Raw genomic sequence first — 14989 nt, 5'->3', positions numbered from 1 at the left:
ATTTTGAAATTTGCAAATAACTTCTTTCACCATAAATAGCACATTTAAAACCTCTGATACATTGTCAATGTTGGTGCACACCCTGTGTGACGACGCACCTACTCCTCTATTGCATTGCCGACGCGGTGCTTCATCGCCGCAAGCTACGGCGAGCAAACGGACTGACATTTCTGTCACTTGGCCAGCGATACCAAAGGGGAGCAGACTGCAGCCGATAACCGACAGAAGAGATTTCCGCAACGTGTTAGACTTATAAAATTACAGGGCAGTAGAAACTTATTCTTATTAGTGCCTAAGTTAAAAGTAAATTTCTAGCTGCTCAAAAGCGGTAAGATGTTAGAAAGTTAAATTAACAGTAAAACTAAAATCAAATGATCAAATTTATAGGTTAGTCAAAGTTTACTATACGAAGGATTCAATTCATGCATTTGTTTGCTCATATGTAAGCTGATATAAAATTTAATTCTAAATTGTACCTAATTGCTAATCACATTTGTAATAGATTTGTTATATATAAAACATCCTGATTGAATTTGCGTTACGAAGTAGGAAACGTACAAACGTGAGTACATGTGATGTAACAAAAAAAATGAGTAACACACGCAATTCGTTCTTTCAGGAAAATTTTAATCGCAGTGTGCAAAATACACGATTAAAAATTTCGGAAAAGTTGTTTCCTTGTTACATTGGTAACATTTTTAAAATTTTCGTTTTGGATCATCGACGATGCCCAGAGAAAACGCAGAAAAAAAACTCAGAAACTGAGCAATCATGCACGCTCTGCCGAGATGCGGATAACCAAGAAATGGTGAGTTGTGACGACTGCGAACAATGGTATCATTTCCATTGTGTCGGAGTAAAAGAAGATGTAGCTAAAGTTCCTGCTCCAAAATCACCGAGACCATTGGCGCCAGCAGTGCCTTCCCCGCGTTCATCATCATCTCTTACACCGACACCCCGTCCTCGTACACCACGACCGCCACTATCACCTCATCAACATACACCGATTGCTCACATCCCAGGTGGACACTTGATCGACCAAAACACGACTGTGGATCCGGACCTAATCAACAAACTGCCGCCAGAACTTCGTACCCAATTACTGAGAGAGCAAGAAGCTCTTGAGCACAAATTTCTCCTGCGAAGGTTTCAATTGATGTTGGAACCGAATAATCTCACCGTGAGAAGTCATCCATCGTCAGCTCAACATGTGCAGCCACCACGTCCCTTTTCGAGAAATAATATGTCGCCATTCGTCTCAATCGCGCACGATTCAGTTCAAATCACACGCCTCGCTTTTCCACTGAATTTTCTGGACTCTCCCAGTTTGTAGTTTGCGATTGTCCTAGTGCTATGACATTTTCTCCACCCCGCGCCAAGCAACGATCGCATATTCCAGTACAGAATCCATCTAAGTTCATTCAATGACCAACTGCGTTGTTTCGGCATCCTCCGCGTCCCAACGGTTCCGCGTTCGCTTCATTTGCCGGTCTCTCAAATGATGCTCTGCAAGAGAGCCATCCATATGAGTCGCACGAAATGCCTACCGTCATGGGAACAACGTTGCTGAATAAAAGTCAAATCGCCGCCCGTCACGCAGTTGCCAGAGAATTACCGATCTTCAGTGGTGAACCTGAGGAGTGGCCGTTGTTTTTCGCCACGTGTCTAAAGGGTGTCTAAAAGGAAAAGCATTCGAAGCAGTCAAATGCCAGCTACTACATCCCGCCAACCTGGAACGCGCACTCTCAACCTTAAGAATGCTATTCGGCCGTCCCGAAATTATTGTTCACTCACTTCTCCAGAAAATAAATGCTCTCCCGGCACCCAAAGCGGACCGCTTAGGTACACTCGTTGATTTTGCGCTAGCTGTTCGCAACATGGTAGCAACAGTGAAGGCTTGTGAATTAGAGGAACATCTATGTGATTTAACCCTACCACACAGCCTGACTGACAGGCTACCGCCAATGATTCATTTAAACTGAGCTACCCATCGTCAGTCTCTGCGGCTGGTAACACTGTCAGACTTTAGTGACTGGTTATACCAACTGGCAGAAGCAGCAAGTACAGTAACGATGCCACAGTTGGCGAGATCCTTTGACACCAACTCACGCCGCGGTCGTAAGGATGAAAGTTTTTTAAATGCGCATACCGAAACAACTTCGGAGCCTAATCAGTGCGCAAAAAATGTTGGCTGTGCAATTTGCAAGGGCAGTTGTGAATCCGTGAAGATCTGTAAGCTTTTTGCCTCGATGGATCTTTCGGCACGTTGGTCTGCACTCCGCGAGCATAAGCTATGCCGTTGTTGTCTAGGCAGTCACCGAGGCTCGTGTAAGGTTGGAAAACCATGCGGTAAGAACGGATGTGTATACAAGCACCATCGTCTCATGCACAATGATGCTAAAGAAAAACCAGTTTCACTACAGCCGTCAGGTTTCACACAACAACCGCAAACTTTTCAAAACCCCGTCGCTGGCAGTTCTCGAGAAACCAAATCGTGCAACACTCATCGAGGAGGAACTAAAGCTGTGATATTTCAGTATGTTCCTGTAATATTATACAACAACGGATTCAAGTTGCACACTTATGCGTTTTTGGATAGTGGCTCCTCTCTCACGCTGATGGAAGATTGTTTGGCGAAGGAACTGAACTTGAAAGGCGAAAAGCACCCACTATATTGTTGGACGGCAGATACTTGTCAATATGAGAACAAAGCTATGCGTGTTTCGTTAGGTATCTCTGGGACAAATGATAGAAACTCAAAAAATAATTTAACTGATGTCTATACGGTTAAAGAATTAAAACTACCGTCACAATCTCTGTCCATTCATAAGTTGAAAGGAAAATATTCTCATCTCGACGGGTTGTCAATAGAATCTTATAGTAATGTTCAACTCAAAATATTGATTGGAATGAACAATATGCGAGTGATAAATACTTTGGAGAGTCGTGAAGGAAAACCGAATGAACCAGTAGCGGTCAAGACACGGCTTGGGTGGACGATCTATGGAACGTGTTCGTCAGACGATGATCATGCATCAAATGACGTCACTCATATCTACAGTATCTGCTTCCACTCATATGAATCCGATAGAGACTTACACGAAATGGTGAAGGGATACTTCGCGATTGACAGCCTAGGAATTAGTGCACCGCAGAACCAACTGCTTTCCAAGGAAGATGAACGTGCACTTTCAAAACTACACGAGATCACGAGTTACCAAAATGGGCGCTACCAAGTGGGACTACTCTGGAAATATGACAATGTACGTTTACCTAACAACCGCTCTGTGACTCTAAGACGGCATCGTTGTTAAATAAAAAGGATGGAACGCGAACCAGAACTGGCAGAAATATTGCGGTCCAAGATAGCGGATTACGAACGCAAAGGATATATTCGTAAGCTTACTTCGGAGGAGAGCCGAAACACCGGAAGTAGAACCTGGTATTTACCAATCTTCCCAGTGTTCAATCCCAACAAGCCAGGGAAAGTGCGGATTGTTTTCGATGCGGCAGCTTCCTTCGGTGGTGTTTCACTGAATTCCGTGCTTATGAAAGGCCCTGATCAGCTAAACGATTTACCACCGGTTTTGTATAAGTTTAGAGAACGATTGATAGGCCTGGGAGGAGACGTAGCTGAAATTTTTCATCAAATCGTGATGAATTCTGAAGATGAGGACAGTCAACGGTTTATGTGGTGCGCTAACGAGAGCACGACGGAACCTTGCGATTACGTTATGCAGGTGGTAACCTTTGGTGCGACATGTTCACCTTGCACAGCGATCTTTGTTTTAAATAAAAACGCATCCCGATTCGCGCGTGAGTATCACGCCGCCGTCGAGGCTATTCATAGTAGGCACTATGTTGATGATATGTTGTAGTGTAGACACGGAGGAAGAAGCTATAAAACTAGCGAAGGAGGTTCGATATGTTCATCGCGAAGGAGGCTTCCATATGAGAAACTGGGTTTCTAACTCACCAAGAGTGTTGGCAAGCTTAGGGGAAATGCCAAACCATGAAAAATCATTGGAAATGAACTCGGATTTAGCCATGAAAAAGGTTCTCGGTATGTGGTGGAACACTGAGACAGACACCTTTCGGTACAAACTTTGCACAGACCGCAACAGGGATCTTCTCGAAGGAATCACCAACCCAACCAAGCGGGACTTACTTCGTACATTGATGGCTATCTACGATCCTTTAGGTCTCATAGCGCATTATTTAATATATCTTAAGATACTTATCCAGGAGGTTTGGAGAGCAAAGACTGGATGGTATGAACAAATCGGAGAAAGAGAGCTAGAAAAATGGCGTACATGGTTACGGGCACTGCCGGAGCTCGGTTCAGTAAGAATTCCCCGTTGCTATTACCGAGCTGAGAATAAAGTCGACGAAGTAGGGATAGAGCTTCATACGTTCGTTGATGCTAGTGAGCTCGGATACGCGGCTGTTTCTTATTTCCGTTTTGAAAAAAACGGAACCATCCACTGCGCCCTAGTGGGAAGTAAGACCCGGGTAGCACCTCTGAAATTCGTATCCATCCCCCGATTAGAGCTGCATGCTGCGGTGATTTGTACGCGATTAGCTAAAAGTATTGTGGCGGGACATTCCATCAAAATCGATCGACAGTTTTTCTGGTCCGATGCTCGAGACGTTATGTGTTGGTTGCAATCTGACCACCGACGTTACTCTCAGTTTGTGGCGTTCCGCGTGGGCGAGATACTAGAGGCGACAGATGTCACCGACTGGAGGTGGTTGGGTTCGAAGGACAATGTGGCCGATGATGGCACCAAATGGAAGAATAAACTCGATCTTTCACCAACGAGTCGTTGGTTTCTTGGGTCACCGTTTTTGTGGAAGTCCAAAGAAGATTGGCCCAGATCATCTTTGAATTGCACGGTAACTATGGAAGAAATCCGTCCAAGCATGTTACACCACGTCGAAGGGAGGCCCCGGTTTCTGTTAGCACAGAATTTTTCCTCCTGGAACCGTCTGCGACTTATTACGGCGCTTGCACAACGTTTCGCGACAAATCTCCGCTTGAAGAGAAAAAAACAACAACCGGCAAGCGGACCATTAACCCGAGATGAACTTTTTAAAGCTGAGATGTTCCACTTCAAGCAGGCACAAGAAGATGTTTACGGGGATGAACTAGCGACACTTACAGCAGGCAATAATCGTCTTCATAAAAAGAATAGCTTGTTCAAGCTCAGTCCGTTTATCGATAAGCAGGGAGTTATGCGGATTCGAAGTCGTCTGGGTGAATGTGACTATGTAGACGAGAACAGCAGGTATCCTATCGTTCTACCACGAGATCATCCGGTAACGTCTCTCGTCGTGCGCGATGTTCATTTACGGTATCATCACCAAAGTCATGAGACCTGTGTGAACGAAATTCGTAAATGTTTCCATATTCCACGAGTTCGCATTGTTTATAAACGTGTTCATCGGGAATGCCAGGATTGTAAATTACAACGTGCTGTTCCTGCTCCCCCGATGATGGCTTCTTTGCCTAAATCGAGACTAGCTGCTTTTGCTCGACCATTCTCATTCGTGGGTGTCGATTTTTTTGGACCCCTTTTCGTCGTTGTAGGTCGTCATCATGAGAAGCGATGGGGCGTCATTATGACATGTTTGACTACACGGGCAATACACATCGAATTGGCTGTTACACTGGATACAAGCTCATGTATTCTTGCACTACGGAATTGTTTTGCCCGGAGAGGAACTCCGATAGAAATTTTTAGTGATCGAGGGACGAATTTCGTGGGGGCGGACAAGGAGCTGAAAGAGGCGGTAGCGAAGATGGACCAAAACAAGTTTATGGTGGAATTTACCACACCAAGAACAACATGGCACTTTAATCCACCTGCGTCTCCGCACATGGGCGGCTGCTGGGAGCGGTTAGTCCAATCGGTGAAGAAAATTCTGGCAAAAGTTAAACCACAACGGGTACCTACGGAAGAAATGCTCCGGAACTACCTGATAGAGGTAGAAAACATAATCAACAGTCGACCTTTCACGCATGTGTCCGTGGACGATTGCTCATCACCAGCGCTCACCCCCAACCATTTTTTGTTGGGTTTGTCAGATGGGTCAAAACCGCTTGTGGAATACGACGAATGTCCGACATCATTGCAACGCTCGTGGAAGGCTTCACAAGCACTTGCTAATCTCTACTGGAAACGGTGGGTAGCGGAATATCTGCCCACAATTACTCGTCGAACTAAATGGTTCTATCCAGTCCGACCGATTTCTGTCGGAGAAATCGTATTAATAGTAGATCCGAATTTACCAAGAAACTGTTGGCCCAAAGGCCGGGTGATTGCGGTCAAAACATCGATTGATGGACAAGTGCGTTCGGCAGTCGTTCAGACTGCCGCTGGGATGTACGAGCGACCTGCAACCAAGATTGCCGTATTGGACGTAGGTGCAAAGGGAAGTGAGCCGGACCAGGGTCCAACTACTGGGGGGGACTGTTGCGTGCAAACCCTGTGTGACGACGCACCTACTCCTCTATTGCATTGCCGACGCAGTGCTTCATCGCCGCAAGCTACGGCGAGCAAACTGCTATAGCGAACGGACTGACATCTCTGTCACTTGGCCAGCGATAACGAAGGGGAGCAGACTGCAGCCGATAACCGACAGAAGAGATTTCCGCAACGTGTTAGACTTATAAAATTACAGGGCAGTAGAAATTTATTCTTATTAGTGCCTAAGTTAAAAGTAACTTTCTAGCTGCTCAAAAGCGGTAAGATGTTAAAAAGTTAAATTAACAGTAAAACTAAAATCAAATGATCAAATTTATAGGTTAGTCAAAGTTTACTATACAAAGGATTCAATTCATGCATTTGTTTGCTCATATGTAAGCTGATATAAAATTTAATTCTAAATTGTACCTAATTGCTAATCCCTCTCCTAGGTTGAGGGGCTCGACGGTTTTGCAATTAGTAATATCTGGTTTAAATTGGTGAACTAAAATACTCTTTTCGGTTATGTATTATACAAGATAGATCCAGTCTAATAAGGCCAGATGCTAGTTGCAAAACACCTCAAACGTTCTTTGAAAAGACTTTGATGGGCTTTTCGGTTGTAATCAAAATAAAAAAGCATTAAAACTTAACCTAATACTGCATACAGCATGACCATTGTAGAATAATTTTAAATGTCTATAAAGCTCATTAGAATCTTTCATTTTTTTTTTTTTAAAGGGGGGAAGTTTGTTAGTAGCTTAAGTATTTATGATAAATATTAGTAAATAATGAGTATGTTTGTCCAATCACAAATGGTGACTTCTCAACACTGTTAGAAATTTGTAATTTTAATTGTTAGGATTTGTTTGCTTTCGCAATTAGGACTTATCATTCGTAGGGATTTAAACCTACTTGTCAGAAAAGGGGAAGTAAACTTACAACAAACTTATTTGCTAACTTATTGGCTATAAAGAGAGCTTATCGTAGCAATTGAGGATTGCAACGATTTTTGTCGAAAATTGTTAATAATTTTATTTGACATAGCTTCTAATGGTTCAACACCAGTAAGTCTATGTAATTCGAGTGTACCAAACCAAGGAGGACGCTTCAAAATCATTTTCAGAATTTTATTCTGAATCCTTTGGAGCGTTTTCTTCTTTGTTGAACAGCAACTTGACCAGATCGGTACAGCATAAAGCATTGCTGGTCTAAAAATTTGTTTGTAAATCAAAAGTTTGTTTTTTAAACAAAGTTTAGAACTCCTGTTAATGAGAGGATATAAACATCTCGTATATTTGATGCACTTGGCTTGTATACTCTCAATGTGCTCTTTGAAAATAAGTTTTTTATCATAAATTAGTCCCAAGTACTTAACCTTGTCGGACCAACTTAAAATAACCCCATTCATCTTGACAACGTGATTATTGTTTGGCTTGAGGAAAGAAGCCCTAGGCTTATGCGGAAAAATTATCATTTGAGTTTTAGAAACATTGGGAGAGATTTTCCACTTTTGCAAGTAGGAAGAAAAAATATCTAAACTTTTCTGCAATCGACTGCATATGACACGAAGACTTTTTCCTTCTACGGAAATGCTTGTGTCATCGCAGAACAATGACTTTGTGCATCCTGGAGGCAAATCAGGAAGATCTGAAGTGAATATGTTGTACAGGACTGGACCCAAGACTGAACCTTGAGGTACACCTGCTCTGACAGGAAATCTATCAGATTTTAAATTCTGATAGACAACCTGCAGAGTTCGATCAGTAAGATAATTTTTTAAAATTTTGATTAGGAAAATTGGAAAATTAAAAGTTTGCAATTTCGCAATCAAACCTTTATGCCAAACACTGTCGAATGCTTTTTCTATGTCTAAAAGACCAGCTCCAGTGGAATAACCTTCAGATTTGTTATCCGTATCATATTAGTAACTCTGAGCAATTGATGAGTTGTGGAATGCCCATGGCGAAATCCAAACTGTTCATTTGCAAAAATTGAATTTTCGTTGATGTGTGACATCATTCTGTTAAGAATAATTCTCTGGAACAGTTTACTTATTGAAGAAAGCAAACTGATTGGTCGATAACTTGAAACTTCAGCTGGGTTCTTATCCGGTTTTAAAATTGGAGTGATTTTTGCATTTTTCCATAATTTGGGAAAATATGCAATTTTGAAGCAGCAATTGAAAATTTTCACTAAAAATTCCATTGTGCTCTCAGGGAGATGTTTGATGAGTATATTAAAGATTCCATCGTCACCAGGTGCTTTCATATTTTTGAAATTTTTAATAATTGATTTAATCTCATTCAAGTTAGTTTCAATTATTTCTGCAGGTAAAAAATTCTGGGAAGAAATTAAATCAAATTGACGTGTGACTTCATTTTCAATTGGACTCACAAAATTCAAATTTGAGTTATGAACACTCTCAAACTGCTGAGCAAGTCTTTGAGCCTTTTGTATTAGAATCTTTCATTGTAACGGCCGTAATAAGACGAAGTTGAATGATAATGATTGGGTGGTATGTTTGAATCATTTAACACTTTGATAAAAGGTCAGATTGATTGATCTCGTCTTTTACGGATTAAGCAGTTTTAATTGACTATTGTGACAACTAAGACATGCTTTCTACTGAGGTGCCGAGAGGGCTCAGTAAAGGAATTTGGTATAGTAATCAAAAGATTGCGTTATCAACTTTCTCAAAGCCAACGCTCAACCAGTAGTTAGACTTATTTACATTAATTTTCATTGTTAAAACCAAATTATTAATCCAGTTTCCTCTTTTTTCAAAAAAATGCGAGAAAAATCCAGAATTAGAGCAAACAAAGAATCAAGCAATTACCGTGAGGAATACAATCAAACAAAGGTCAATGAAAGAGTGATTAAAGGTTTTTTTTAGTTTTAAATTAGTTTATTTGACACGGCACGATACATTTTCTGTTTTACTGAGCCAAGTACAATTCGTTTTAATTCTACGTTAGCAGGGAAAAGAGGGAGGCCTTTTCTTTATTCTCGCGGCCGACTACGAGCTAGTGGGGATTTAAGGTGAGAGGAGGGGAGATACAATTTTGACTTAAAACTATTTTGGAACTTTGTTTTTCAACTGGTAGAGCAATTGTATTCTTGTTTGTTGTGGGTTCAAAATATTTGTGTAAGCATAGTTGCGGGCTCTTCGTTTCCGTGTCTTCAGCATAGCATATTTGTATCCTTAATCTGACAAATAGACAAAGAAAATTTTAAATTTTAATGTCAGCGTTTTTCAGAAAGCAGTATAACTGTGTCATGTACTGGAGATCACCGCTTCCCAGAATGTCTCTAACGGGTACGTTCGGTTGTTTTCCTCGGGCCCGAAGGGAATCTATAAGCTCGGACCTAACACCACAGTATTCGGTACACGACCAAACAACATGCTCGATGTCATGGTAGCCATCGCCACAAACGCAGTGATTACTGTCTACAAGCCCTATACGAAAGAGATGCGTGTTTAACGTGTAGTGATTGGACATAAGTCTAGACATCACGCGAATGAAGTCCCGACCTACATCCAACCCCTTGAACCATGCTTTCGTCGATACCTTAGGAAAAATGGAATGTAGCCACCGTCCCAGTTCATCTGAGTTCCATGATGATTGCCAACTGTTGAGTGTTCTCTGACGCAAAATGCTATAAAATTCATCATAAGCAATTGGTCTTTCATAAATATCGCCATCAATAGCACCCACCTTAGCTAAAGAGTCAGCCTTTTCGTTACCCGGAATCGAGCAATGAGAAGGGACCCACGCTAAGGTAACCCGGTAATTTTTATCTGTTAAAGCACTTAAAAACCACCGTATTTTCCCCAGGAAATACGGGGTGTGCTTCACAGGCTTCATCGATCGCAGAGCCTCAATGGCACTGAGACTGTCTGTGAAGATGAAGTAGTGGTCTGTGGGTAGGGTTTCGATGATTCCAAGAGAGTACTGAATAGCAGCAAGTTCTGCGACGTACACGGAAGCAGGAGCATCGAGTTTGTAGGAGGCGGTGAAAATTTCGTGGAAAACACCGAAGCCAGTGGACTCATCTAGATTAGATCCGTCAGTGTAAAACCTTTTATCATAACTAACATGTTTGAACTTATTCGAAAAAATCTTAGGGATCTCTTGGGGTCGCAATTGATCCGGGATACCAGAAATGTCTTGTTTCATGGTGGTGTCGAAAAATATAGCATTATTAGAAGTATCTAAAAGTGCGACATTGGAGGAATCGTATGAAGAAGGATTAATATCTTGAGCCATATAGTCAAAATATAAAGTCATAAATCTGGATTGAAATTGAAGGTCGACCAACCTCTCGAAATTTTCAATTACTAATGGGTTCCTAACTGTGCATCGAATTAGCAACCGGTAAGAGAGATTCCAAAAACGATGTTTCAACGGAAGAATACCCGCTAACACTTCAAGACTCATCGTATGGGTCGACTGCATGCAACCCAAGGCAATACGCAAACAACGATATTGTATTCTCTCTAATTTTATAATGTGCGTGTTCGCGGCGGAGCGGAAGCAGAAACAGCCGTACTCAAGAACTGACAATATCGTTGTTTGGTAAAGCCTTAGAAGGTCTCCTGGGTGGGCTCCCCACCAGGTTCCGGTAATCGTACGAAGAAAATTAATCCTCTGTTGGCATTTTCGTGTCAGATACCTAATATGACAAGCCCAGGTGCATTTAGAGTCGAACCAGACCCCGAGATATTTAGCGACTAAAACCTGAGAGATCGTTTTACCCGTTAGTAGGAGCTGCAGCTGAGCTGGGTTATGCTTCCTAGAAAAAACGACCAACTCAGTTTTCTCCGGAGAGAATTCGATACCCAGCTTAAGAGCCCATTCAGACAAATTGTCTAAGGTATCTTGCAATGGTCCTTGCAGATCGCTAGCCTCGCTACCAGTAATGGATACAACGCTATCGTCTGCAAGTTGCCTTAGCGTGCATGAATTTGCAAGACATTCATCGATGTCATTGACGTAAAAATTATATAAGAGAGGACTTAAACATGAGCCCTGGGGAAGGCCCATGTAACTAATTCGGGAAGTTGTCGAATCGCCATGTGAGAAATACATATGCTTTTCTGACAACAGATTGAGCAAAAAGTTATTCAAATTTAGTGAAAGTCCCTGCGAATGAAGTTTCGCGCTTAAAACTTCTACAGAGACAGAGTCAAAAGCCCCCTTAATATCCAAGAACGCAGAAGCCATTTGCTCTTTTCGAGCAAATGCGAGTTGAATTTCAGTAGAAAGCAACGCTAGGCAATCGCTCGTCCCTTTGCCCCGGCGAAAGCCAAATTGAGTATCTGAAAGTAAACCGTTTGTTTCGACCCATTTGTCTAACCGTAAGAGGATCATTTTCTCCATTAATTTCCGGAGGCAAGAGAGCATTGCAATCGGCCTATATGAATTGTGATCAGAGGCAGGTTTCCCGGGTTTCCGAATAGCAATGACTTTTACCTCCCTCCAGTCATGCGGAACAATATTTAGCTCAAGAAACTTGTTGAACAAGTCCAACAAGCGTCTTTTTGCAGAGTCGGGTAGATTCTTCAACAGGTTGAATTTTATTCTATCTAACCCTGGAGCCTTATTGTTGCACGACAGGAGAGCCATTGAAAATTCCAACATCGAAAATGGAGGCTCTTCCGTAGTTACTATAAACGCGTCGCGAAAGGTTTTCTGTTCCGGTACAGAGTCCGGACAGACCTTTTTGGCAAAATCGAGTATCCAGCGATCTGAACACTCCTCACTCTCATTCGAAACGTCACGGTTCCGCATGCGCCTGGCGGTATCCCAAAGAGTGCTCATCGCTGTTTCCCTCGACAACGCGTTTACGAACCGCCGCCAGTACCCGCGTTTTTTCGCCTTTACTAAGCTCTTCATCTGCCTGCCCAGTGCCTCGTACTTTTTAGTAGGTTGACAGTGCCGTACTCCCGGTAGTCCTTATACGCCGCGGACCTTCGCGCGTACAGCTCAGAGCACTCTTTGTCCCACCATTTGTTGGGAGGGCGTTGTCTAATCGTTACCCCGGGTATCGGTTTCGTCTGAGCTTGCGTCGCGGCGTCGATTATCAAGCCAGCTAAGAACGCGTATTCTTCCTCCGGAGGAAGTTCCTCGTGAGTCTCGATAGATTCCGCTATAATAGACTCATAACGCTTCCAATCAATATTACGTGTAAGGTCGTAGGAAATATTGATTGGGTTCGGGGGAGTTGAACCATTAGCAATTGATATAACGATTGGAAGATGATCACTACCGTGGGGATCGTTGATTACTTTCCACTGGCAATCTAACGCTAGTGATGTCGAGCAGAGGGATAGGTCAAGCACGCTTTCACGTGCCGGAGGATTAGGTACGCGTGTCGCTTCCCCAGTATTCAAAACTGTCATATTGAAGTCGTCGATCAAGTTACAGATTAAAGAAGATCGGTTGTCGTCGTACAGCGACCCCCATAGCGAACAGTGAGAGTTAAAATCTCCCAAAATCAAAAAAGGTGCGGGAAGCAATTCTGCTATATCAGCGGTTTTCAACCGGGGTGGAATTCCCCCCTAGGGGGGAATTTGGCCGTTGCAGGGGGGGAATTGCGAGTGGAAAAATTTCACACGTAATGCGTTTTTGTGATTGACGGTGGTGCGACATTTTTTTCAGTGTCCAATGAATTACCTCGCAAAAAACCCATGCAGCAGTTGCAAATTATTTTGCTCTACACGCTCACTCTGGGCTACTCAGCGGTTGAGTTGAATTTTAATCGTTTTTTTCAGTTGTTCGAAGATGTCAAATTATGAGTAGAATTAAATTGATCATGGCGGCAAATTTCCTCAAAATTGGGTAACTGGTGCTTGCGTGTTGTTTTTGTTATTTTTATTGCAAATCAAAGCAAACAGAAAACCAAGCAAACCGTCTGAAAAAAAGAAGAAATAGAAATGTTTGAAATTAGTTGTTATCGGTAGGTAATCCATAATTTGAAATAATTGACTGCAACTAATGCCAATTTTTTTTTTCACCAGGACTCGTTGGTTGGATATACGGCTAATAAATTCAAAGATCTCCCGTGTCCCAGCGAACAAAGGTAAATTTCTTGAAATAAGCCTTTTTTAAAGTAAAATTCATTAAAAAGGCAAAATATAATAATATCGAGTCAATAATGATAATTTTTCCGAAATTCCCTCATTGAAGCTTAAAGTACTCATTTTTGAGTCAAAAATGAGTAACATTTACGCATCGCGCATCAGGTATAATATGGGTAATATTTACTCAATTTTTACAACATTCGGTGGTACTCAAAAATGAGTAAAACAACTTCTACTAAATTTTGAGTACATACGGTTTTAGCGAAACTGATTAGGTTTTGACTCAGTTTTGGGTTATCCAGAGTGAGCGTGTATAGGCATTCATACGTCAAATCTCGCCAAACATGTGAACATCGTCAACAAGCACATTTCTCGCCAAACATGTGAAAAGGGTACACCTTCACAAGAGATGCTGAATTGTATGCCCGTGTATTGATGTTCTCCTGTTCCTGCTTGAAATCTGATAAAAATTAAAGTTTAAAAAGTCTTATATTTTTTAATTACTACAACTTTTCTTTCATGGTGCCAATAGGGGGGAAAAGCTTGTGTAAATTATCAAAAGGGGGTGCATGAACTGAAGAAGGTTGAAAACCACTGTGCTATATCAAGGAGTTGCTTCTGTTCAATCCGCGCGGATGGGGGAATATATAACGAAACAAGGCAAAGGTCTTTTCCATTCATATTCGTTTGAATGGCAACAACTTCAATATTCGAGATCGAGGGGAGGTCAATTCTGAAAAAAGAATAGCACTTTTTGATCCCTAAAAGTACCCCTCCACCGTGTGAGTCTCGATCTCGACGAATGATGTTAAAATCGTGGAAATTAAGTTGGTCATTTGAATTGAGAAAAGTTTCACAAAGCGCGAACGCATCACAATTGTATGTGTTTATCAAATGTGAAAATAAATCAAATTTGGGGATGATACTTCTGCAGTTCCACTGTAACACAGTGACAAAATTCCTAACCTCTTTCAACGAATTAGTCATCGAAAGATACGATAGCTGAAATGAGGGGCCAAGTTGCTGTGAGTTGCTTCAAAAAGGTTTTCACTGTTGGGAGAAGGGCAAGAAGAATGTTTTGAAGGGGATCTGGTATGTTGAATGTTTTAAATATCCAGTCCACAATATCAGAGAATTTTATGAACCCTGTTTCTTTTATGTCTTCTGATCGAGAAATGGGTGCCCGAGGGGTTTTTGGTGCCCCAGGAAGCGGTGGGTACTCCTGGTTTGATTTGAAATTAAAACCGGGGGGTACTTGCTTCGGTTTTTCTTCACCGCTTCCTTTTTGTGTTGTCTTATTGGTCATTCCGCTAGGGGTTATCTTACGACCTTTACGAGAAAGATTAGGAGAGTTGAGCATTCTCCTCTTCCTAGATCCCTCTGGCAAGGCATAGGAACACCCTTCGACGGGATCGTCAGATGTACCCTCATCGGT

The 14989-nt window shown here is 42.0% G+C and overlaps 1 protein-coding gene across 1 annotated transcript; it reads left to right on the top strand.

The window, feature by feature from the left end:
* The first annotated feature begins 191 nt into the window (after positions 1–191).
* LOC129725398 (uncharacterized) lies at positions 192–7128 on the top strand. The gene is made up of 5 exons (XM_055681185.1): positions 192–328; positions 388–442; positions 503–562; positions 620–808; positions 1023–7128. Exon 5 carries the CDS (start codon positions 3859–3861, stop codon positions 6571–6573), a length of 2715 nt encoding a protein of 904 aa, XP_055537160.1. The 5' UTR covers positions 192–328; positions 388–442; positions 503–562; positions 620–808; positions 1023–3858; the 3' UTR covers positions 6574–7128.
* Positions 7129–14989: the final 7861 nt, after the last annotated feature.

This window comes from Wyeomyia smithii, chromosome 2, assembly GCF_029784165.1.
Source record: "Wyeomyia smithii strain HCP4-BCI-WySm-NY-G18 chromosome 2, ASM2978416v1, whole genome shotgun sequence".
Classification (NCBI taxonomy): Eukaryota; Metazoa; Arthropoda; class Insecta; order Diptera; family Culicidae; genus Wyeomyia; species Wyeomyia smithii.
The sequence above is the reverse complement of the archived record's forward strand: the minus strand, read 5'-3'. Positions and strand labels throughout refer to the sequence as shown.